The following is a 24,687-nucleotide window of genomic DNA, read 5'->3' as shown; positions in this document are numbered from 1 at the left end:
TTCTGGCCTTGCCGCCTCCCTCGTCTTCCTGTGTTATAACAGACATTTCCACTTATTTCTATGTTGAGAAGTCACCAAACCTGTTACTAATCTCCTCCTGTTAGGTGAGGGAATGCATTTTCTAGTTTTTAATACCAGATTGCACATCTGTCCTAGAATGGAGCCCCGAAGGTGCCTGCTCTTCTCTGCCGATGGCAAGAGTCCAACTAACTCACATGGGAGCAGCTGCTTCTGGACAGGTGAATCTGCCTGGATGTCGCTCCTGTTTTGCAGATTATATTATTTACACATCCCAGTATGACATTTGCATTTTTTGCCACTGTGTGACCTTGCAGTGAAGGTGTCTCCCCATTTCTGGGACAGGACTCCACGCAAGGCCAAGAACTGGCAACACGTTGCCCACGCACACGACTCTTGCTGGTCCTCAGACTTTTCTCTTCTCACGTGCGCTACCATAACCTCCTGGTTTTGAAGAGAGAGAATTGTTACCGTAACGGCAGTCACCACGCGTTTGAGACCCTTACAGCAGTGCACACCTTGCGAGAATTGTGCAGAAAAAGGCAAATAAAAGACAGTGCTGCCAACTGATTTTTCTTTTGTGCTTTCTCTGGCTTCATTTTAGTAGTGGTCTTAGTTTTGACTGCTTTTCCAAATTACATCTTCTTTCAAAGAACCAAAACGGGAAGAAAGAAATAACTAAAATACAAACTTGCTGCTGACAGTCAGCTTGCCTGACTGTAATGGATTGAAATTTCTTCTTAGCTGTATTTTGTGTTTAATAAAAGTCTGCATTTACTTTGGTGCTTGCAGTCATCCCCGTTACTATCAGGGAGGAAGCTGTAGCTAAGCCAAAGGTTTTACTGAAGTAAAGATGAACAGACTCAATGAGAATCCTGAACCAATCAACAGTTACACCCTTGTGCTCCCAAATTAACAAGCACTGAAAGTTTTATTGCAGTCAATATTGAGTGTGACACATAAATCAATTTTTACCCAGGACAAACCATAAAATTACTTAGGACAAACTATAAAATTCACCAAGCACAAACATCTTCTATAGATCAATAATCCCCTCATCCCAAAAGTTATATGAAACAAGGCTGACGGACACTTTAAAAGTCAGGTACATAACCTGAAAACGTGTTTCGTGATATTTTGCCACAAAAAATGTCTCTATTAATATTACTTGCCATGCGCACTACGACAGAATCCTACTTTCCCTTGCCTTTGAACTCTTTGCACACTAGAGACGAATGAATCAGGGAATAAAATGTCTCAGGTCTGAACAGCACAGCCGTGACAGCTGCGAGACAACCGAGATCCCATGGTGGAATCTCCTCATGTTCAAAACTCACGTGAAGTTGGTTCTGTGGTTACACTAAGGTTGGCAGTGCCCAGAAAATACACTCCCCAGTATTTAGGAGGCCGCTCATGTACGTTTTTGAATAATTAGCATGTATCAACAACAAAAAAAGGCATTTGATGGTTCTACATTGACTAGAGGAACAGGGAGAAAGGTGGACCCATGGATGGAAAACTGCTCAGCTTAACTCCAAAGACCAGGAAGATAATGAACTATTAACATATAAGAATTTCAAGAGTGCGAAAAGTGACAAATCAAAAAGTCACCATGAATTTGTCAAAAAGAAGTGTAACAGCTGTTCAGATAGCAGCATTGAAAGGGATCCGGGAATTACAAGGGATCAGAAAAAGAATCTGAACCAACATGGTGATGCTGTTGCAGAGTCAGCAAACGCCACACTGAGATAGGTTACCTAATTGACCTGATTATTGGATATAGATGTGAGGAAGAACACAAAGTTGGAAAGAGCCTGGAGCAGCCTAAGGATGATAAAAGGTTTTGAAAGGCCTATGAGGTCATGAAACCTGTGAGAATTTGTTCAGCCTAGAAAAATGAAGTTTGAGAATATGATATTGTGAGGTGAAAAAGTATCCAAAATGTCAATGTAAATTTATGCTGGTTAATTGTTCTCTGTATCTGCCACACACTTGGCAAAGAAACTTACATCCACAACCAAAGCACAGTTCAGACACAGGGAAAACTTTGTGGTTTCAAGGGCAGTTGAGTTCTGAGACAGCGTATCTAGAAGACTGCACAATCTCCTTTATTGTAGGTTTTTAGAAAGAGATTAGAGTGGCTTTTGGCAGGAACAGTCACACCCCAGAGCAGTAGCTCCTGCATTAGGTCTTGCCTGCAAAATCCGCCGGTCCTAAAGGTGGTTTTAATACACACTTTGTGCTTTCCCCAAAGAAATACTCAGGAGAGATGGTGGAAACCCTGTCAGAAATTGCAGTTAGCTATGCTGGAAACGAGCACATTTTCCCTAATCCACACACAAGCCTGAGCCTTCACCTCAGGGCCTACCCCAAACTCCCAGGCCCAGCTCCAGATCTCACGTCCACAAAGCTGCGATGGAACGCACCAAAACGCAACTTCGGAGACAAAACTGCTCCCGAAGGCCCTGCTGCCCAGCCCGGGGGCAGTTCCGCCCCGTGCTCGCCCCGCGGGGCCGGGCTGGACAAAGGCCGCAGCTCCCGCGGCCGCCTGAGGGAGCGGGGGCTCCGCGGCCCCGTTCCAACAGGTACCGCAGAGGCGGCGGCGGCCGGCCCAGCTCCCCCCGGGCCCCTGCCGCCGCCCGCCCCGGCTGCCAGGCCGGAGCCGCCGCCGAGGCGGCCATGTTGTCGTCCTGCGGCCTGTGGTAACTTTCGGGGAAGTTTCTTTCCCGGCCTCTGGGGGGAACGAGGCGGGAGGGGGAGGGATGGGGATCTGCGGCCGACCGGGGTAGGACGCGCCGTGGCGCGGAGGCCGCTCGGAAAAGCGCCAGGGGGAAGCGGCCGCCCCCGCTCCACGCGTGGCCCCCCCCGACCGCCGCGGGCCGAGCTGGGGCCGCCGGCCGGGCCTTCCCCGCGGCGCCGTATTCAGCGCGCTCCGGGCGGCCGCGCTGCGCAGACAGCGTAAAGCCGCCGTCCCTCCGCCCGCCAGCGGCTCTCGCGCTACGGCCCAGGCCCCGCCCCCTCCGCCCCACGCCCCGCCTCCCGCCGCGGCTCCCCGCGCTCCCATTGGCCGCCGCGCCCGTCACTCGGCGGCTGGGCCCATCTCGCGCTCCCCATTCATGCAGTTTGGTTGCGTGTTGGTGTATTTTACTGTTTGCAATAAAGAGGGGGGGATTTTTTTTTGTTCAGTTTCTGCTGCAATTAACTCTTGGTCCCTTATACATCTTTTTTTTTTTTTTTTTTTTTTTTGCAATTTTGCAGAACGGTTGAAACAGTTTTTTGGTGGTTGCATTTATTTTTGATATATATCTCTATCTATATATTTTGCAATCAACTATTAAGGTGCAACTATGCCCAAAAGAAAGGTAAGTACAAAAAAAAAAAAAAAAAGACGGGGAGAGATAGGGAACGAAGGGGAGAGATTAAAGCGGCGTTTGCAAAATTATGTGTTAAATTTTTTTTTGCGCGCGCGTGTGTATGTGGAGTGGGTTTTAATTTTTTTTTTGCGTTTTTTTTTTTTTTTTTTTTAAATTTTTCGTGCCCGTCTTTAAAGTAGAGCTGGGACTGGAGGGGGAGAGGGTTGGGGCGTGTTGGTGGTGCGGGTGGCGGGGTTGGGTTGTTGCTGGGGTGGGGGGTGCAAAGCCGCGAGTTCACTTCGGGCTGTTTTGTTTGCAGAGGAGAAGGCTGAGCGGTGTCTCCATGCTGGATTACAAACAGCCATAGTGCTGCTGCTGCCCCTGTGGAGAACACAGGCTCAGCACGGCGGGGCCGCCGCTCGCCCGCCGCCCAAAAACCCGCTCTCCAAACGCCCCCAAACCCCCGCGGGCAACATTTTAAGGCGGATCGGGTCACCCCTCGGGGAGGATTTGTGTTTAAACGGTGCTTCTTTCTCCTGCGTTTGCCTTTGTTCTCTTTTTTTTTTTTTTTTTTTTTTTTTTTTTCCCTCCCTCCTCTCCCACTTCTTGTCATACCAGATGGTTGTGCAATGGTAATTTGGAGCCATTAGGCGGCGCAGAATTTGAAACTGTCCTTGAAGGCAAAAAAAAAAAAAAAAAAAAAAAAAAAAGCGACACGACGGGGAAGGGATTCACCACCATAATTAGTAACTTTGTGGGCCCCCCCCTGTTTCCTTGAGACCCCCACCCGCTGCGACCCCCGCCCGCCCGCGGGGGCTTCGACCCGGTCCCGCCGGTCCCCCCCGCCCCGCCGTTCGGCGGGGCGGGGGGGACCGGCGGGACCGGGTCGAAGCCCCCGCGGACGCCGATCGGTTCCTCGCCGGGTTCCGCGCCGCCGTCATTGTCCTTGCGCGGCGCCGTCGGCGACCTTGTTGTGTGAGGTAATTTGGCGGGAACTTTTTAAACGGCGGGGACGCGTCGGCGCGATGGCGGCGGCCGCGGGGCATTGTGGGAGTTGTAGTCTGCGAAGGGGAGGGACGACCCGCCGTGGAGCTCCCCTCACGCTTTTTAGGGTTCTGAGGAGGGAATTCCCCCGCTGGGTTCCCCTGAGTGCTGGCTTCTCACTTCGGTTTCTCGCTTTCCTTGCAGGCTCCAGCTGAAGGAGAGGCAAAGGAGGAGGTAGGAGCTGCTTCGTCCCCACTGTTCCCTGCTCCCGCTGTGGTTCTCCACAGAAATGACGAGGCCCCCCAGCACCTGTGTCCCTCAGGGGTTTGGTTTTGAGGTCCCCAGGCCCATCCCTGGGCCTTTCACCTGAGGTGGACGCCGGCTGTCCAAGGGGAATATGTCCCCTGCAGCCTGACAGAGCCTTAATGGCGCAGTTCCTGGAAATAAAGAAACTTTTATCACCACCTCAATAGGGTAAAAGCATCACAGCACAGAGTGGGAGCTACTGACCATAGCTGCGCGTTTGGGAAGTCATCGCCATAATGCCTGTAATTTCATAATTCTTAGAATTTGCGTGGCGCTTCGTGACGTGATGTATGTGCTGCGCGATTCTGGGGTTTAGTTCTGAGAAAGCACTGCTTTGTATGCTGTCTCAACGTTAGTGACACGTCTTTCTTTACGCAGCCAAAGAGAAGGTCAGCTAGACTATCTGCTGTAAGTATCTTTATTTACTCATTTAATACTACATCACATGGGATGCTAAGTTCTGGGGGACAGTTAGAAACCATTTGGGTTGTTGGGTTTTTTCCCACCAGTATTATGACAGGTATGGTTAGGGTATTGCAATATTTAAAAGTAAAATTCCTATTCTATGTTTCTAGTCCTTGACTATGAGCACATTACAGGCTTCCTTCTAGACATCTTACATGAGATACAACATAGGTCTTAGTTAAAATTCAGTCTGGACACATGAGTATCCAGAGTCAAGGAATATTGATTTCAAGATGCATTTGTTCTCTGTAGGTCTTCTCCATACAAATACCTGCTCATAGCTCTATAAATTACCTGCTCTCTCCTTAGACTTGTAATTTGCCCATTGATTTTGCGGGCCCGACTGTTGGGTAAACTGAGACGTAGAGGGTGTAAATCTGTGTCACGCGGTAGGGTTCAGCCCAAAGTCACAGCCTTAAACAGGCTCTCGGCATCCTCTTCTACAGACGCTTAGTGCACCCAGCCCTTTTTTAAACCAGCTTGGAAATGCCAAGTGGGTAATGGTTGCTATTTAAAAAAGAAAGTACTTAATTTTAGTGAAAGCTAAGATGTGTATTCATACGTAGAGTTATGTCCAAATGTTAATGCTGTTCATTTTTGACACACGCTTGCCTTCACAGCGGACGGTGACACCCAGACGCAGTAATGATCTACTTAATACTGTTGTCAGCATCTGTACCGTAACGTGGGTTTGGATAACAAAACATTCTGATCCGTCTCTGACATTTATTCCTTTACACTACAGAGTTAAGCAGACAGCTCTGAACTGATTTTTTGTTTGAATAGTTCTCAAAAGTTATCAACATACTACTAAAACATTCATAACATTCATCTGAATCTGTTTCTTATGTATGTTTTGTACAGAAACCTGCTCCGCCGAAACCGGAGCCAAAGCCCAAAAAGGCCGCACCTAAGGTAAGTGTTGGAGATCTCTTGAACTGAAGTTAGCATTTTCTTTCTCAAGCTGTTTATAGGGGAGTAAGAAACATCCATGACAAACCATTTTGGTTTTTCATAATTTTCTTTAAAGATTTAAGATTGAATTATGTGAGATGAAGTAATGTGAAAGATATAAAGATAATTTTTTCCAATTGCTAGTGAAGGAATGTGGTGAACTGAACAGATTTTTAATCAGTTATGGTGAGGCTTTACTGCCTGCCTTGCAAGGCTGTTCTGAAGTTTCATATAATGCATTGTTGGGAAAACGATGCTTTGAATAGAGATCAGAGACTCAATTAGAGAAGGCATTGAAAATCATGCTTTTAATTACCGTTTCTTACTAAGTTTTCATTCAAAAGCAATCTCTTCAGTAAGTTATCTGTTTATTGGATTTTAATCACTGGAGATAAAATTCTACATGCCCGTTTTCTTAAGCTGGATATTTTTGGAAATGTCAAAAATATTGGCATATCTGACAGTGTAGTTAAAGAAGAAACTATTTCAAGCTGCTTTGTGCAACAGTTTGGAATTGAAAAGGGGACAGTTCTGCAATCCACGAGGTATTTCTTTATAGTCCCTTCCTCTCACAAACTTCCCCAGTGGTCACAGTTTGCAGTGCTTTTGGTGTTTTTTAGATCTATCTGTAAATAATCAGATTGTATTAGAATTTTGCAGCTGGAAAAGAAAGCAACAAAACTTTAGTGTTCTTTTTAGCCTGCTCCCATCATACATTTTCCGTTGTGGTTTTGGATGGTTACGTGGGGAAAGTGCGGGCGAGATGCTTTAGGTATAGAAGGGGATGATGGGTTGGGAGCCTGGAGCTCATTGCTGTACGTTTAAAAGGCGCTGCAGGTATATATGGCACAGCAGAACTCCAGAAGATGAAAACTTGCCCCCAGTTGGACTGGGAAAGTGTTGGTCCTCTTACTTCTGGAGTGCTGGTTTGAAGCCAGGATACCTGAGCTGCATTTTTGGCTCTCCAGAGCTCCAAAGACTGGATCAACATCTGTGCAAAAGGGGATGTAATAAAAATAGTGCCGGCATCTTTAATTCTTGTTTCCTTCAGTGCTTAACTTTGCCACCGTCAGGTTCTTTGAATGTTTTTTGTGTTGTCAGGATAGATTTCACCTTTTAAACTTACCTGTACTGAAAAACATAAGAGGTGGGGGGAAAAAAAAAAAGTGAAACACTCTATGCACCTGATGTTGTAGATGGTGCCATCTATATAGAAAAGTTATTCAGGAAAATTAATACAATGGTATTAGCTCAGAACTAGCTGAGAGGATGGAAGAAACTTGGAAATTGAAAAAAACCAGTATCTCCTTGGCTATTTTTTGCCCTGGATTCACTGGGTTGTGGAAGGGGGTTTACAGAATAGTTGTTAGCTTGTCCCCACAAGCCAGGGACATTGCAGGACAGAGCAGAGACCTCGGGACCCTCCCTCACAGCTGTGCACGGCCAGACACACTCCCTCCGCTCAGTCTGGCCGTGGAAGCCAGTTTCTGTGAATTCTCCTCAAAAACAGGGGCTTTATCAGCAAACAGTGGGCCTGCAGAGAACTCCAGGTCTGTGATAAGTGAGGCCTTGTGAGAGGCTTGTCGAGAGTGGGCACAGCACAGGAGACGGGGACTGAACACTGTGTAGCAGAGTTCCCAGGTGGGCTGAAATCCCTCAGCAAGGTCAGTCTGGGGAGAGGAAAGAGACCCTCACCCATTCCAGTGCTACTCACCTCCTGTCGTAAGTTTTCTGCATTATTATAGGATTTGGTGTTGATTTGGGTGAATTTTTAATCATCAGCATCGTTGAAGAAACAGGTGACTTTGCCCCTCACACTCTGAGTTTACCCTTAGCAAGCAGCTCATTTTTAAGGTGAATTAATTTTGTACACTAATAAAGTGTCGAAATAAAAGGTATACTTTTTGTAACTTCCAGTCACTGAGACAACTTCATCTTCTGAGTAGAAATAGTATACACATGTTCAGTAATTATCTGTTTATCTTCACTTACCTGTGAGTAGTAACTTTGCAGATATTTCTGGTTCCTTTGTTGGAGCTAGGTTAATCAAGCGAGGAACTGAGCTTGTTTGCTTAGAGCAGCAAGAGGCAGATCCTCGGGAGTGACACTGAGGAGAGTCGTGGTTGTTACTGTATTGGGTCAGGCTCTGCCCTTGCCATATAGAAAACTATTCCTACAGAAGTCGTAGCATCAAGTTTTGTTTTGATTTATCCTGATCCACGTATAAGAAACTGCACTTGAGTAATAAATGGAAAGCTCTCGTCGTTATTGAAGCAATGCTCCTGAGCGCCCAGCTTGTCTATCACACAAATGGTTTATTATAGGAAGGAATATTTCTGGCAGGGAAGGGAGAAAGTCTTTTGACTACAGCTTGGTTGCAGTTTTCTAAATAGGCATTAATAGCACATCTGAAGTATTGTGGTATTTCCACTGGTTGTACATGTTCTTTTTGTTCTGTGGTATGCCTTTCAGCAGCACAGCAGAAATACAGGCCAGTTCAACTCCAATATTTTTTAACTAATTTAATTGAATGCCTATTTAAAACTGGAATTCTTTTAACCCTGGCCATGGCTGCTTTTATATTATGCACTTCCCAGTAGCACATTCAGGACAGAACAGAAGGAAAACACATCTCCCTAGAAACTTTCATCTCATCTTTGTCAATAAGAAGTTCAGTGGAGAAGCAGATCGTGTAGATGGGTTTGGAGTTGAGAATGTGGGTATGCAGATGTATGAGGTGGAAATTAGTGTTTACCTTATCGTGGTCTGTTTTCTTAACAGAAAGAAAAGGCAGCAAATGATAAAAAGGAGGACAAAAAGGCAGCAACAAAAGGGAAGAAAGGAGCCAAAGGCAAAGATGAAACTAAACAAGAGGATGCTAAAGAAGAAAACCACTCTGAAAACGGAGATACCAAAACTAATGAGGTACTTCAGCTACAGTAAACACAAGAATAAACATGGATGTATTGATAATACATCTGCAGGAGATAAGGATTGGGCCTCCTTGTCAGAGGGGGGTGTTTTTTACTGCCATTCTATAAAGACAGACCAGCTGCGGTGTCTGTGCAGGGCAGCTCCCAGGGACAGCCCTCAAGAATAGCGTTCTCCTTCCGAATCATTCCTGCTGCACGCCAGAGCCCTTCCACAGGTGGTCTGGGCTGTCCTGGTGTCCCTCCTGGGGTTGGCACAAGTGCGATGCAGAATATTTGGGGAACAATAGAGCTCAGTAAGATTGCTCTCCAACCCCGAGCTGGCTTCGCGTGTCCTCTCTGGGCTGCGGGATTGCTCAGCACGGGCTGGGACTGGGCCAGAAATCTGGTTTTAAGTTTTTACACAATTCTTTAAAACAATTCGCCTCTGAACAATTCAACGAGAGATCTGTGAAATCAAGTCAGTCTTGTCTTTTGATCTGCGAGCCTGTTTCTTATAGGTTATTACTCTATCAGCTCCTCACCCAAGAGCTGCTGTTTGCCAGGAGTAGCTACAGGCTCGGGTCGGCTCCTGGTGACCACCTCGAGCAGATCTCGTGTTGATAGTAGAAGCACAACGTTTGCTACAGGCTCCCTTTGCCCCTCTAGGCTCAGACTAGCCTGTGGTGCTTTTGATTTACAGTGATGCCTCTTCATGTGTTGAGTTTCATTATCTACTTAATGGGTTGTCCTTTCATTTTTAAAACTAATTTGGGAGCTTCTTTGCTAAAAATTAATATGGGGTTAATGTACTTCAAAGGATCTGTGATAGGAGCTTTGCGATTTTGGTATGTTGATTTAAAAAGTAACAGCAGATATTTTTATAGAAAAAGGTGAGAACTGATTTCCCCAAAGTTTGGACAACAGACAAGTATCGCACTTCTACGTGTAATTCTTACACTTCCCTGTGACTTACAGAGATGAGGACTTGAACTTTCCCTAGCATATGATTAATCTAAAATATGTTCTCAACTTCTGTCTCTTTGGAGGCACTTAACATTCCAAAATTAACTCAATAATTAAATAATACTCACCTGTGTTTTAATTTTAGAATTGCCAGCTGACGTGTTGTGTTGATGTTTTCTCTAGTAGCTGTGCATTCTTGTCTGTCCACATAAAATGTTGTCTGTCTGTGCTAGCAAACTAGTCTCTCTTTGCTGCTTGCTAGAATGGAGTCTGATTAGCATTACCAATAATATTTCTATTTTTCCCAAACATTTTTCTAGGCACCAGCTGCTGAAGCATCTGATGATAAGGAAGCCAAGTCCGAGTAATGTTCACCCTGCCCTGTATCTCCATCATTTGGTATCCGTACCTCCATGCTGTATTGTTAACAGAGAGGAATATTTTTATCAACTATTTTATAAATGCAGGTTTTTTTAGCATGAATTTAATTATGGAACATCTTCATCTCGGTTACTTGGGAATTAAATCCCTAACAAACAAAACAAAACAACAACAAAAAAAATCATTGTTTTTAAATTTTGTGATTGTAATAGTTTGTATGGTACATGGAAAGAATAAGTGGTGGTAGCTTTTGACTTCTGTCAGTGTGTCCCTTTTTGTGTAAGTCATGCTTACAGACTTCAGATTTTAATTTTTCCCTTGTATGTGTTGTATGGTTTCTTAAAGTGGGGAGGTCTCAAAACAAATAACTGTGTTAAACATTCCAGTGGTTCTGTGGGTTGCTTTTATAAAGAAGGTGAGCTATTTTCATGAAAAACCTAAGAGCTGGAAATCTGTTGTTTCCCAAATGTAATTTTATTTTGTCAGTTTTGAAAAAAAATAAATAAAAGTGTAATCATGTTTTTAAATGAAATACAAACATTTCTTTTAAAAGGGCAGGTTGGTTGTATGTACCCACTGTTAGGAATTTTGCTGGATTTATCTTAATAAAAAAGACTCCTCAAAAGCTGATTGTGGTTTGTTGCTTGTGCTGCAAATGTACTGCGGGAAGCTGCCGTGTTCCCGAGGAGCTCTGGGCCGTGGTGTGGTGAGAGCTTGAGCCCTGTCTTCTGTTGGGTAAAAAAGCCCGACTTTTCGGGGCAGCCTCTGAGCAGCCAGCGTGGGAGTAGATGATTTCAGAGGAAACGTGCCGGTTCGTCAATACACCTTGAGCATTATAGATGTGGTTATAAATTCTGAAGGGTATTGCCTGGTTTTCTTTTATGTGCCTGTTGATTATGATTTAGAGGGGGGTTCTTCCCTCTTGGAAATATTGCAGAGGCTTCGACACTTCCACGTTTACATCAAACCCTTCATGGCTGAAATAATTGATGCTGGGATGATTGTAGTCCTGGTTAAAGTGCAGACTTCCACAACTGTTATGGTTTTCTTCTTTAAACACGTGTTACAGAATGTTTTCTTGGGCTCTTTCTCCTAGCATGATAACACCTATGTGTACAGAAGTGCTTTCCTTTAATGCGAGCTTCATTTTTCTGGGAAATGACAGCTAGACTAGACAGTAGTCAAATGGGAGTTTAATACTGGTTTTACCTAGCCTCAGGTTTGTTGCTACAGCTATTCTATGCAACTTTCTCAAGGGCATTTCAAATTTTCCTCCTAAAGCCTCCTTTTATATAAAAGTCTCTTCACACTGATAACCAAATACATTATATATTTAATAAGAAGAAAAATGTTTGCAATGCAGAGACCTTATCTTGTGCATTAAATTGTTTTGCAGCCCAGAGATGTGAAATTCCAAGAGCTTGCATATTTGATCTCGCATCCAAAACCTAACTCGGCATCTCAGCGCAGTGTCTTGCGTTAAACGTGTGTTTGGGGATCAGTGCCCCAGGGCACTGGCTACCGGATGATGTTCTAACGTGGATTTAATTTCCAAGGCCTAAAGCACTGGTGATTTTTATTTCTCCTGCACCACTTTTTATTCTGTAGAACTGCTCTATAAAGCACCAGGGTTAACTGTGCTACATCTTTCTCAGCAGTGGAGGGGAGAGAGTTTTTAGGGGCCTTTTTCTTTGCTTTTTTTCTTCCTGGGGTTGTTTCCTATCAGGTGCACAGGTCAGTGTTGGAAAAACTTAAGCTAATTTAGTAAAATCAGGGCAATTCTGAATGTCCCAGTTTGAAGAAGATCCAACAATAGTTCAAATGTCATCCTGATACTTTTACACCTAAAAATTACTGAGTTTCTGCTGCTTTTGCATAAGAAAACATCACTAACGAGCCCAGCAGTGTGCTTTGGACACAGGACAATCATTTTTAGGGTCTGATTGAGGTGAGCTCCTCCAAATCTCGGTACCCTGGGACCATTTCTCTTTGGCTTTATCCTCTCATCACAGAGCGTTTCAAGCGTGGTTATTTAAATAGCAGCCGCTACGAACATGGTTGGTATTTTCTTCTTAGCAAAGGGCTCATCCATTTGCCAAGGTATAATCGGCCTGTCAGACGCTAATTGAGGTCGTTCTGTATGTCAAGCCATGTTTCTCCATTTTAATACTGAGGTTGTTACACAAAAGCATACAATTGAGTGTTTGGTTTTGTTTAGTTCTTCCTCGTCTAGCGCCAGGGCAAGAGTTGTTCTTAATTCTATAACTATTGTTCTAATCAGATTCCTCTTTCAAATAAGTACAGAAAATTGCTTAAGAGCTTTGCAAGCAAACCTCCTTGCTCCAATTCCCAACTTCTCTGAGAAATGGGGTGCTGAGCAAGTTGCACAACTGAATATATTGCCTGTCTTCTGCCAAATCCTCATGTCCAGGCGCTAAATCAAAGCTCCACAGAAGCTCACAAGCTTTGCTTTGGTTACGGTTGACCAAAAAGACGAAGTTTGGAAGGGAGAAAACCTTTTTGGAGAGCGGTCAGCTGGGTGTATCTGCTTTCAGGTGGAATATGTGGAGAGCCTTCCTGCACAGAGAGTGCAAGTGGCAGACTCTTGCCTCTTCTAGTGCCAATTATGAAAAATCGATAGGATTGCCAAGCAAGCAAAATTGGTTGCAGGAGCTCGATTATCATAATGAATAATAACAATTACAGACCTTCCAAGATGTGAGGTAGTGAACAGATTCACAAGTCTAAAGACATCGAGGGTTCCGAGGTGGCATGATGATATTTTTATCTGGAGGAAGAGATTTAGAGCGAGTTTGGCGACAGCTTGCAATGGGGAGATGCCCTTGTAGCTCAGTTATCTACGTTCAGCCGTTGACTTGGATTTTGCAGTGACACCTGGTGAAAGGAGGCGATATTGCTGGTCATAGTGTTGTGGATATTCCTTGTCGTTTGAGGTAGTTTGAAAAACCTCACCTGGGAGTGTACGGATATGGAGCCAAGGTTAATATGGTGAGACAACAGTGAGCGATGACCCTGTTTTAGTGCAACACTGGAGGGATCACATTCATGTTTATTGCTAAGGGGCTCATCATAACAATTTTATTCAGTAGGAGTCATTGGACAAAGCAAGGCTCTTCACTAGGATTTGTGTTTTATCATTCTCTTGGTGCATCAATATGACTCATGGTAGAACTTGTGGCGCAGGCTCTAGCGCAGCACCGGGCTGAGGTGACTTCAGGATCGCCGAAAATTTTAAAGAAAATATTGAGGCTTCTCATTCCTCTCAATAATGCGTGTTCTTACTGGATCTTCAACAGAACTTGGGAAAGCATTTGCTTATTGCTTCGTTAGAACAATTAAAGGCTTAGCAAAACCTTGCTCAGCATCCTGGCGAGGGAGGTTTGAAGCGGAAGCATCTTGAGACTTCTGGTGGCCACCAGCAGCGATGTGCTGGAGCAGCACAGGGGGAGGAACGGGAGAGGAAAAGCGTAGCTGCCATCAGCAAGCAGAGAAAGAAAATCAGAGCAAGGTGTAAAAAAAAAAAAAAAAAAAAAAAAAAGTAAATTATGCATTTAAAATGGGGGAAAGGAAAAAAAACCTCACCACCCCAAACCACATAGGACGAAGGCTTTTATAGGCACATCAGCATCAACCTTTGCTCCTCGGAATGAAGCGACCACATACAAAAGCCAGAAAACCCGACAGGTCTGATTTTCAGATCAAGAGCAACTTCCCTGGTAGTTAATGGAGTTACATTGGTGTTAATCTGATGAAGCAGGAAGAAAATGGAATCTTCTGAACAGAAATGGATGGTTCTTCTTTCTAATTGTCCCAGTGGTGATGTTCCTTCCCCGCGCAGCTGGCATGGGGGCTCCCGCTCTGCAAAGCGGTGCCCTGGATGGGTTCCCGAGAGCTGGGAACACCCTCGGGCCCGGCGCTGAGCAGCTTTCGAGGAGCTGCTCACGTTCCGAGAGAACAATGTCACCGTGGCTTCTGGCCAGAGACCGTCCCCGTGCCCCAAGGAGAGGAGGGCCGGTCACCAGCGAGCGCCAAGGTGGGTGACAGAACTTATCAGTGTCTCATTTAGCCACCGTCCCCGGCTTCTGAAGGTGCGTGATGAGGATTAGGCTTGGGGTGACTCAAGAAGGGGAGAAGTGCGGTGGTCCCGCACCCTTCATCTGCCCCGAGTTCTTTTATTTAATGGCTACATCTGCCCCGATTTAACTTCATCTGCCAACACAGCTGGAAGACGACAGCGATGGGCCGGCAGGAGAAGGTCTCAGAGGAACCAAACTGCCGTCTTCCCATGGCACCAGCAAGGGAATCATTCCAAAGGCGTCAAAGGGAACTATTTAAGTGATGTCCACATGCATTAGCATGAACTTCAGGCTGACGTAATACCTGAGAGCAGCGAAATTAAGTCGGTGCTTATGTAATATAAAAGGAATAAAATCACAAATTAGAAAGCTCCAAGAGTGGAAATCCAATTGACACCAGAGCTCTCAAAGGCATGCTAATACAATTGGACACATCTTAAACATTTCCAGACGTTCTTAAAAAAAAAAAAAAGTGGGAGGCGGGGGAGGCAAGCATAAATAACACAGGCAAAAAATGCTGTGTTGAAACCTAAAAATAGAGTGGTCAAGACCACTTGTCCCTCCCGGCATCGGTGTCCCCAGCCGGTACCCACGTGCCATCCCAGGACACGGATTTTTGGCTTTGCCTCCCCCCGACCAAGTGAGGTGCGTTGCCTTCCTCAGGGACGGAGGCACCAGCCTGGAATTCACAGTCAAAGCTGCTTGTAAGTCACACGAGAGCTGAAATGCAGAAAACTCACTGGGGTTTTGTTTGTTTAACAATTCCGGGAGGAGTGTTGGGGGGAAGTACATTTCTTGGAGCTCAAACCAGATGTGAGACATCTTAGCCATAAAGCTTTCTGGTTCTCTTCTGTTTGTTTTCCCCCGCTCCGGTAAGATAAAAGAAGCTGCAGAGAAGGTTCAGATTGCGGCGACTCGTGCGTTTCGTCCTGGCTACGAGGGCGCTGGCAGACGCTGCTCCGCCAGGCCACAAATCATCTTTTTTGTTTTACCGATATGGGGCCGCCGTTCCCCAAGGCGCAAGTCTTGTCCTTAGTGGGAGGCTGTCGCTAAGCCTAGGACGGAGCCTCAGCTTTCCAGCCGGGCTCAAAGTTTGCTTGATTTGATTTCTTCCTTCATATAACCATATTTACCCATCACAGAGGTGCCGGCTGTAACTCCATGGCCAAGTCGCAGTTGCACTTTGCATGGAAATGGCCTCGACAGTCCAGTCCAAGGGAAATCCTCCCAGATCGGCCTTCCCCTAAGGCCGCCTCCTATAGATCTGTCCATGCTACAAACAGAATTTTGCAAATTTAAGCCAAGCTTTCACTGCTCCGGCTTCACTGTTATAGACTGGTTATATCAACACAGCTCTTTGGAGCAAACGCTGACTTTCCTGCTCGGTGTTTGTGCCCATGTAGCTCACTGGGATCCTCCTCTATACCTGACCCATTACATTGGGAGTAATTAAAATAATTAACAAGTGTAATTATCTGTTGGAGGGTAAAGGGGAGTTTTAGCACATTATATATCAGCAAAGATTAGATAAATTGCCCTTTTTGTCTTGCAAAGAATTGACAGATGGAGGGGAAGAAAGGAGGAGGGAGATGTACAGACTCGTGCAGTGGCACGGGGAGGGCGAACAGGGGTTGATGGCTCTTGCGTTGGAAAACAAAGCGAACAAAGAGGCACCAAATGAAATTACCGAGTGGCAGATGCAAAACGAACATCTTTCACACGATGTGTAATTAAAGCCACGGAACTCATTGCCCAGATCCCAAAGATCCCAAAAGATCCCAAAGATCCACACAGATCCCAAAAATCATCATGGTTTAGTAAGCGCTTAGACAAATTCATGGAAGGCGACTCGGTGGGGCTGTTGGGCGCAAAGATGCTCTGGCTGGTGGTGGGGACAGACACAGCGGGGACATCAGCGGGGACATCACCGAGGGACCGTGGGCTGGCGAGCTGCTGTGTGTCCTGCCAAGCCCGGGGCTGCTGGACCTCTCCGCAGCCAAAGCCACTGCTGATGTCCCCTTGGACAAGCGTGTGCCCAGGAATCATTCTCAGTGGGAGCTGAACCACGGGCTCCTCCTGAACCCCCCATGGAGGGGAGGATGCACGGGAGGGAAGGGACCCCTCGTTCTTCTGCCCTTTGCAAAACTCCTCTCCTGAAGTGCCCCCCAGGGTGACAGGTTGGCCTGGTGCTGCCACCAGTGGGCTGGGGGAGGGTGGTCCAGGTCCCCAGCTCCCACTGCTGCTCAATTTGGGCTCTTGAAATATTTCCAACCCCCTTTTTGGCCCATCTTGGCTATAAACCTTTCTAAAATGGCTTCACTTAGTGCTTTAGCCTCTAGGTGGTGGTCATGTCTGAATATTCGCCTGTAGCTGCACGGCAAAGAGAACTGGATCATGGGTTTGAGGTAAATCAGCTGGTGGGGGGTGGGTGGCACCGTTAGCAGGAGCAGGTACCGGGGTGATGGCTGCTCCTCCCCGCCTGCCCTGCAGCCTCCTCGGCATGGAAACTTGGGGTCTGCGTGTCCCCATCCTCCGGTCCCCACCATCAGGGACCAAGGGCTGAGTTTCGGGCAGGCAGGCTGCGTTCCCTCGGGATACGGCAGCACCCGTGGGCTCTGGCCAGCGGGCACCCGGCGGGATGGCCACGCTGTCCTGCTGCCTCGGTGATGGGGATGTCGGTGACGGCCACGGCGCACATCAATAAATTAAAATAGGTCTACGAAGGCATCTCACTGGCACATTCTCTAAAGTCAAATATATTTTAGGAAGCGGATAATAATTGCTCCATACATCTTTTATAAGCCATGGGGTGGGTTACGCACATCTTACACAATCCAAGTGCATGTTTGGACATCTCGCAGTGCTATTTGGCTTGGAGCCATCACGGGACATGGATGAGGAATATGTGCGGGAGATGCTCCCAATTCGTGCACCTGAATAGAAACCTCCACTCGTAACTTAAAATCACTTTATAAACATGATTCAGAACTATCACCTCCAGTTCCAACTCACTCGCTGCCCAAGTCGGGAGCCCCTGGGCCAGGGGGGGACATACCCATTCCCAGGGTCTCTGGGGTCTGCAGGGGAGCATCTGCCTTTGGCACTTGCTGGTGATTTTCCATTTGTTTAGGCAGGTTTTTCTGTTGGGGAGGAAAAAAAAAGAAAAAGCCTTTTCAGTTTGTTCTGTGTTCCGTGCTTGGCCTCAGCTCATCCCACCAGGAGCATCAGAACAGTGGGAACAGCAAAACCACCCCCGGTTCTCCTGCCCAGCCCCGTCCCACACATCACATCCCGCTGTCACCTGCCGGGCTCTGCCCTCGCTCCGTGTCCCTGGCACCCGTCCCCTCCCCAGATGGGACCCGAGTCGGGACACCCGACCTCAGCAGCATCCCGGGGTGTGCTCGGGAGAGCAGCAACGTGCCCAGCGATGTGGCTTTTTATTTATAGTTATATATATTTTTTCAATATGTATTTATATTTTTATCTATTTTAATATTTACCATATTATAATATATAACATAAATATTATATTAATATAAAGATAACAGTATATTAACTATATATGCATATCTAGTATTATATTATTATAGTATGTTGCAGTATAGTATATTTATATATAACTGTCCTGGTTTTGTTAAAAACAGGTTTCTCTTTTAGTGAATTTTCTCTGTCAGCTAAAGTCTTCTTACTAACTGCAGTTTTCCTGAAAGTTAGGTACATGTTTTGGTAGACATAGCAATGGAATGCGAGGTCATTGATAATGATGCATCCCGTGAGATGTGCAAGCAGGAGGTGAACTGAAAAATCAACCAACTAAAGTATTCCATCCCATTCACGTCATACTTCATATAAAAGTGGGGGATCACAAGGATCTCGTCCCTTTTTTCCTTATGGCCGACATTGGGAGAGGACCTTGCGAGTTGTTCCTGCGAACTGAGGCCCAGTGACAGACTGAATCCAGCTCCGGTTGGCTGCAGAGTCCAGTCCAGGACTTCGGGTGCCAGCCCCACATCTGCCGGAGCAGCTGCCGGGACTTTCAAGATCGGTTTTGTATATTTTGTATTATTTTCTCTATTTTTATTAGTAGCATTAGTAAAACATTTTTATTTTTTTCCAACTCTCTTCTCTCTGTCCTTCTTTCCCTCCCAGTCGCCTGTCCTTGGTGGGAAGCGGGGAGAGGGAAGGGCTGAAGGGGAAAGGGGGGGAAAGGAGGTTAACAATACATCCGCCACGGTTTTATTGTCACCCTGCAATCAAACCACGACAATAACAAAGATTGATCTAAAGATATAAATATATATATAAAAATAGATTTTTGAAAAGATATAATGTGGCTGTAGGTCACACTTCTTAAAACAAGAGCGCCTCCCTGGTGGATGCCGAAAGCCCGAATTGATGTCCAGCACCCAGCTGTCCCCAGGGCCCAGGTCCCCCCACCCCTGTTCTCTCCCTCAGTGAGGCTGGTGGGTGCAAAACTCAGCGGGTTTGGTGATTGCCCCAGTTCGAGCCCTGGACTCACCATCTCCAGTCAAGTTCTACATGACAAAACCATCGTCTCCAGCGCGTTTTGGCGCTCGCTCGCACCAGGAACCTCCCGAGTTTCGTCCAAACCCTGGATGATTTTGAGGGTCGAGGTTTTTATTCACAACAGCATTGGCTGACAAAGGCCATTACATCACCCATTTGGAAGAGAAATTCTCTGCAGCTGCTTGCGTGGCACAGAGTTTTTTGTTTAAAAAATAAGACGGATTTTTTGTTTCTTTCTTTCAGGTCAATTTTCCTCCCAATTGCTGGAAAACTGTACGCTGAAAGGCTTAAAAAGTGGAAAGGAAAAGGGCAGTGTGCAGCAGTTTGAACCTTTTTTTTTTTTTTTAATTTCCTTTCCAAAGACACAGCGCGGGGGGAAATAGCCCCATTACCCTGCGCATCCATCGTGCCCAGCCAGGCGTGAAAAGCAAAGGCAGGGTCATGGCAATGGCAGATGGCACCGAGCGGGAGGGACGGCTCCGTCCACGGCCTCTGGATGGACCACACTCCTAATTAGCTCCAGAGGAGAGAGTAATTAAACCTGCAGCAGCTAAGGATGACTTTTCCTCATTGGGCGCTTGCAGGGGCGAGTGGACAGGGATGTGGGGACGGGACTGCGGGTACCAACAGAGCTGGAGTTGGTCCCATTTTAATGCCGGAAAATAATTTTCCTTGGGGCTCAGCTCCCCCTGGGGAGCAGGGAAAATGCTCCAGCTACTCCTTTTTCTTCTTGGAATGACCACAGGTTGCATAAAATGCCATGAAATGCGGTGTTGCAAGGAAATATTGATGGGAAGGAGAGAGGCAGCATCTGGACTCGGTGTCGATGACATTAAAACGTGACATACTCAATTATATACGATTACTAGGGCACCCAACTATTCAATGCAGTGACTTGAACCAGACTAATGTCAGGGCTGTACCTTTTCTTTCCACCTCATCAGTTGTTTTGGAGTATCTTCTTATGCCAGATAACCTCATTTCTTTTAAACCACTCTCCTTGGTTTGCTATGAAAGAAGCGGCTGGAAGTAAACAATTTTTGTTGCTGTTGAAACAAGTGCAAAGCTCTCGCCAAGTGAGACTTGCAGGGCAAAACACACACAGGGTACCAGGAAAAATATTTAAGTTCTTCGTTCCCCATAATTAAGAGAGCGCTCAGGGAAAAATCTGGAACTTCATAGCTGTGCATCGCTGGATAACGCTGTTGCTTTTAGACTTCACCTTGGAAAACACGACAGCGGTGACAGCAGGACCCCAGTCCCGGTGACAGGCCCCAGCCGGTGGGTCCCCAGCCGCGGTTTGGCCGCTCCAGCCTGTGTTTCGCTCAGTGCCTGCTGCAGAATAAGTTTAACCAAACTAACTTCTAAATTATATTCTATTCTGCGGGTTTAAAAGCCAAAGCCTCTTTTTGCCTTGGGGTACCTCTCCTCAAGAAGCACCCAATCCAGACTGTTTCTTTGCTGCACCTTTCCATTTATTTTTTATCTTTTGATTAAATTACTTTCTTAAGCACAGACTACGCTACGGGAAACATCAGGTCAAGAACATTTCTTTAGCAGTTGAGCCCGGAGCCGGCAAGCAGCAGAGCTGTCCCGGTGACCCCAAAGAAAGGTGGACAAGCAACGAGGTTCCACATCCAGCCCCAGAAAAGCGTTTTCTCTGGTCTCACCCTTGGGAACGGCCTTTTTTTTTTTTGCAGCAGGCCCATCTGTGCAGCCCCTGGGCTTTGCAAGGCCTGGACGGAAGGCGGGTGAGGATGAGGAGGGTGGCCGGGGTGGGTGGCAGTGGGGACGTGCAGCTCGTCCCGCCACGTCTCTCGCCCCCAGCTCGGTACCACCTGCCAAAGCTCTGCGAGGTCCTTGCTTAAGGATTCCTGGTCCCATTTGAAAAAGAAAATGTGTTTATAGACCTCTTGCTTTCAGGGGAAACTCTTAGCAACCAAATATACCCAAAGCTCAGGCAGTGAATAAAAAAAGGAACCTGACATTTATATTTTTTTCCCAAGGTTTGGCTTAAAATCCACAATTGGAGGGAGCTCGGGATGCTCAGGGATGCTGCTGCACATGGCGCTGGATCCGCATGGAGCCGCAGGCAGCGGCCACCTCCTGCTGCAGCCCGTGCTCTGCTGTGCATCCCCCCATTTGGGCAGAAAAAGCCTTTTTTACAGAAATTATTACTGTGCTTTGAAAGCAGCGTGGGTGCTGGTGGATAACTTTTATTCCCAAATAAAAGTGTGAATTGTAGAGGAGTCAAAGGGGAGAGTTTTTCTGCAGCCCCAGGGCCCCAAGCCGTAACTTTGGACACGTTTCTTCCCCAGAGACCAAAACAGCTCGTTTGGAAAAAATCTGTTTCCAAAAGTGCCCGATGCTCAGTCAGGGATGCTGCGGGGTCCTGAAGGGCTGCAGCACCGACCCTCCCGCTGCTCCTTGTTGTCCCCTGGGAGGAACCGAGTGAAGCAGCAGAGTATCCAGGCAGTGCTTTATTAAATATATTTATTTTTCCAGCAGCTCATCCCTGCAAAAAACTAGAAGCCCAGACCACATTTGCGGATGATTCCTGTTAGGGTTGCCTCGGTTTTTATGAACGGGCTGAACTTTCCCAAACGAGCAGGAAAAATTGTGGCTCTGCGGAGCCTTCAGCACTTATTTCTGCGTTCACAGGCGGGTGCTGGGTACCCAGCGCACACGGATCGGCTGGGTTTTGTGTAACACCGGCTGCCTCTTTGCTTGGCTCAAAATAGCTCCGGCTCCGGCTCTGCCATTGCCCGCGGGAGCACCAGGTACCATCTGAATCATCAGCAAAGTCCCTGGGGATAAGTCTGAATTTTCAGGATAACATCAGCATCTCGCAGCGCATCACTGGGATGATCTCAAAATCAAATGTCACCAGGTCTCTCCTTCCTGGCTGAACCACCGGGTAATTTTAATTTTTTTTTTTTTTTTTTTTTTTTGTGCAGGGTCAGCCAGGGCTTGTTGCAGGGCAGAAACAGCGTGCTGGGCTTTCCTGTGGCCTTGTGTTCGGCATTTCCAGATAAAACACTGAATTTCCACCCATTGCTCCTACTTAATGTGGAAATATCATTTGATTTTGGCTTTCTTCCTAACCAGAGAAATTAACTGAAGAACACAAGTTTGCTTTGTCTCCCTGCTGCTCTTCGAAGCCAAACATCTTCTGCACGCGATCCGTGGGAAATGACTGTCACCCTTAAAACCTCAGGTGAGGGAAACAACAAAAAGAAAGATCTGCGACCATCATCGCAAGATGGAAGGAGATATTAATGTTATCCTTCCCCGTATGCAAGGAAATTTCATTTAAAGACAAAAAAGATGCTCAGATACACACTTGTGTCCATTTATTTTTAAAAAAATAGATATTTCCTTCATTGCATCTAATTGAAAATCATCCACGTCAGCGAGCGAGGAGATATTCTGTCCCAGCCTGGGAGGCACAGCGGGGCACAAAGGCCGGCACAGATCACCAGGGTGTTAGCTCTCGTTCTGCTTTTATTTCAGCCCAGAACAACACGCTATTCCTGGTAATTGTGCAGTGATGACTTCAGGACCCCGCTCTCCCCTTAATATAAAGCTAAAGGTATCGGGGGTTGTAAATCAACCCGTTTTATAACATTGGTGGCGTCATTTCTTGTAGGGCTGGAGATCCGGTTGTGTTCAGTTTCATTTCATCACTGAGAGAAATTGCGTTATTTTTAATCTGCATGAGCGTCTGGTGATAGGTCATGAGTTCAGGAAGTTTAAAAAAACATTAAAAAAAAAAATAGGATCTTTCTTTTTCTGTTCCCTTAACATGTGAGGCTGCATGTTTTATTTTAAGGTGAGTTATTTTGTTGCCATAGTAATAATATTCAGGCTCTGAACCGCTACCGTTGGAGTTTTCTTCCAGGCTGGAGCTGTCACAGCTGCTCAGCATCTGCAGCCCCTTCCCGGCCAGCGGCTCCGGGGGCACAAAACCCCTGGGAACTTCAGCTCCGATCGGCACCACGAAGCGTCGCTGGCCTCTGCCACCTTTGAGAAGGTCAACGATAATCCGGTGGCTTTATTAATTAGCACTTGTTAACAGCACTCCTCTGGCTGGGGTGCACTTGTGGCCTCCTCCAGGTGAGAACAAACCCGTGTTTGCCCCAAAGAGCTTAAAAATCTCTGTAAATCCTACGAGTTGCTACAAAGGTCTTTCAGTTCTTTACCTCAAGCCTAACAAATTTATTTTATTATTGAGAGGTGTACCAAAAGAAAGGCTTTACATTTGTAATGATGTTGGGAATTATGCAAAGAAAAGGGATTCCCTGGTAAGGAAATAGTTCTGTGGTCATTTGGGTGAAATGGGTTCTGTAAATGTATTGGAAATTAATATTTAATTTTATATATTTATATATTAAATATTTAGAGAAATCATGTCATTAAGATAGCAAAATATTTAAATTGGAAATGCTTTTTTTTGGTTGTTATAATTAATTTAATTAAAGCAGGCCTGGTGTGCCACATATTAGCCTAAAACCTATGCCATGGGTGCCTGATGCTGTATCTGACCGAGAGCCTGGGTGCTTGTCCCACTGCACAGTCAAAAGCAGCTCCAGCAAAGCAGTTTCAAAGGTTTTATTTTTAATTTTGAATAAACCATTTCCAGATTAACAAATCACAGCTATGTGCATGCAGAAGACCTGAGACCCACGTAACCCTTCCAGAGATTGCTGCATCTGGCTAAATCCAGCAGAGATTAAAGCAAAGCTTTAGTTGTACAAACTCTCCCCGAAACGAGGAGGAGGAGGATGATGCTGTCCCCGGGAGGAGGGAGCAGTAAACACCAACTGCCCGAGTCTGGTAGAAGGATTTGCTGGTGGAGGCGATGTTCCTGGTACAAGCTTGCGCTGCGTTTCCCTTTCACCAGGGGAACTGCTGGAGCAGAACCGACCTGGAGGCGTCAGATCCGCGGCCGTTCCGCGGTCCGTGCGACTCCCCACGGCTCATCCGCTCCCAGACAGAAAACCTTCGGAAACGCAACGCTCTGCCTAAACACAATAGCAGCCTAGAATAAAGCTACAGCCTTAACAATGAGTTTCTTTGCTTTTATAGTTTTTAGCGAAGCCCACTATGCTGTTTTAACATTATTTTTTTAAATTTCGATTTCTACTGGCGGAAGGCTGGAAGGGGCAACCAATTTAATTCGATAATCCTCCCAAGCCTTGCTTAATGCAGCCACTCTGCTGTGCGGCTGGGAGTTTTACAGTGGTATTCTGCGAGGTGGCAGCATTGCACTGGAAAACGTCCCATCATTTATTCTGCAGCAATCTGAGGGAAACAGTTCCCAGCGCTGGGCAGCCTGTTCATTAAATCCGTATTGTCAAAGGAAACAAACTCTGTCACCCCAGATGGGGCTGGACCTCAGGGCCACCGTGCTGATCCCTGGATATGTCTGGAGGCAAATTGCCAAAATGAATATTAAACCATGAGCAGGAGACTTGGGCAGTCAGCAAAAAAATCTGATTTTCAGCTGGGGAGGAGGGTGGGGCTGCGGGGAACAAAGCAAAGTCCCCAGCTTGGGGACGTCTGTGTCCCCCCGGGACAGCGCTGATGCAACAGGACGGGTTGTCCCCAGACATCGCAGCTCACGCCTTTTGCCCTCAGGAGGAATGGGATGAAAATGCTGCTGAAGGAAAGTTCCAGCAAGAGTTTTTGTCCCGTTGTTTTCTTGTCCTGACAGGGAGGGAGTGC

General features: G+C 46.4%; 1 protein-coding gene and 1 long non-coding RNA gene across 6 annotated transcripts in view; one reads left to right on the top strand and one right to left on the bottom strand.

Moving 5' to 3' along the window:
* Positions 1-3,127: 3,127 nt before the first annotated feature.
* Positions 3,128-10,959, top strand: HMGN5 (high mobility group nucleosome binding domain 5). The gene is made up of 6 exons (XM_065643614.1): positions 3,128-3,380; positions 4,560-4,589; positions 5,040-5,069; positions 5,991-6,041; positions 8,862-9,005; positions 10,276-10,959. The coding sequence occupies exons 1-6, from the start codon at positions 3,366-3,368 to the stop codon at positions 10,321-10,323; spliced, it is 318 nt and encodes a 105-aa protein (XP_065499686.1). The 5' UTR covers positions 3,128-3,365; the 3' UTR covers positions 10,324-10,959.
* Positions 10,790-24,687, bottom strand: part of LOC135993621 (uncharacterized) — a 50,180-nt gene continuing 36,282 nt past the window's right edge. Inside the window, exons 4-5 of one of the 5 annotated variants that reach the window (XR_010606897.1) lie at positions 17,446-17,573; positions 10,790-13,828 (exon numbers count right to left, since the gene is read on the bottom strand). This is a non-coding gene — a long non-coding RNA (uncharacterized LOC135993621). Of the gene's footprint in view, positions 13,829-16,228; positions 17,574-24,687 lie in introns of those variants that run through there. The other 4 variants (XR_010606898.1, XR_010606895.1, XR_010606896.1 and 1 more) reach the window with 4 other exon arrangements.

The sequence above is a fragment of the Caloenas nicobarica genome, chromosome 12, assembly GCF_036013445.1.
Source record: "Caloenas nicobarica isolate bCalNic1 chromosome 12, bCalNic1.hap1, whole genome shotgun sequence".
Classification (NCBI taxonomy): Eukaryota; Metazoa; Chordata; class Aves; order Columbiformes; family Columbidae; genus Caloenas; species Caloenas nicobarica.
This window is presented reverse-complemented; position numbering and strand designations above follow the sequence as displayed.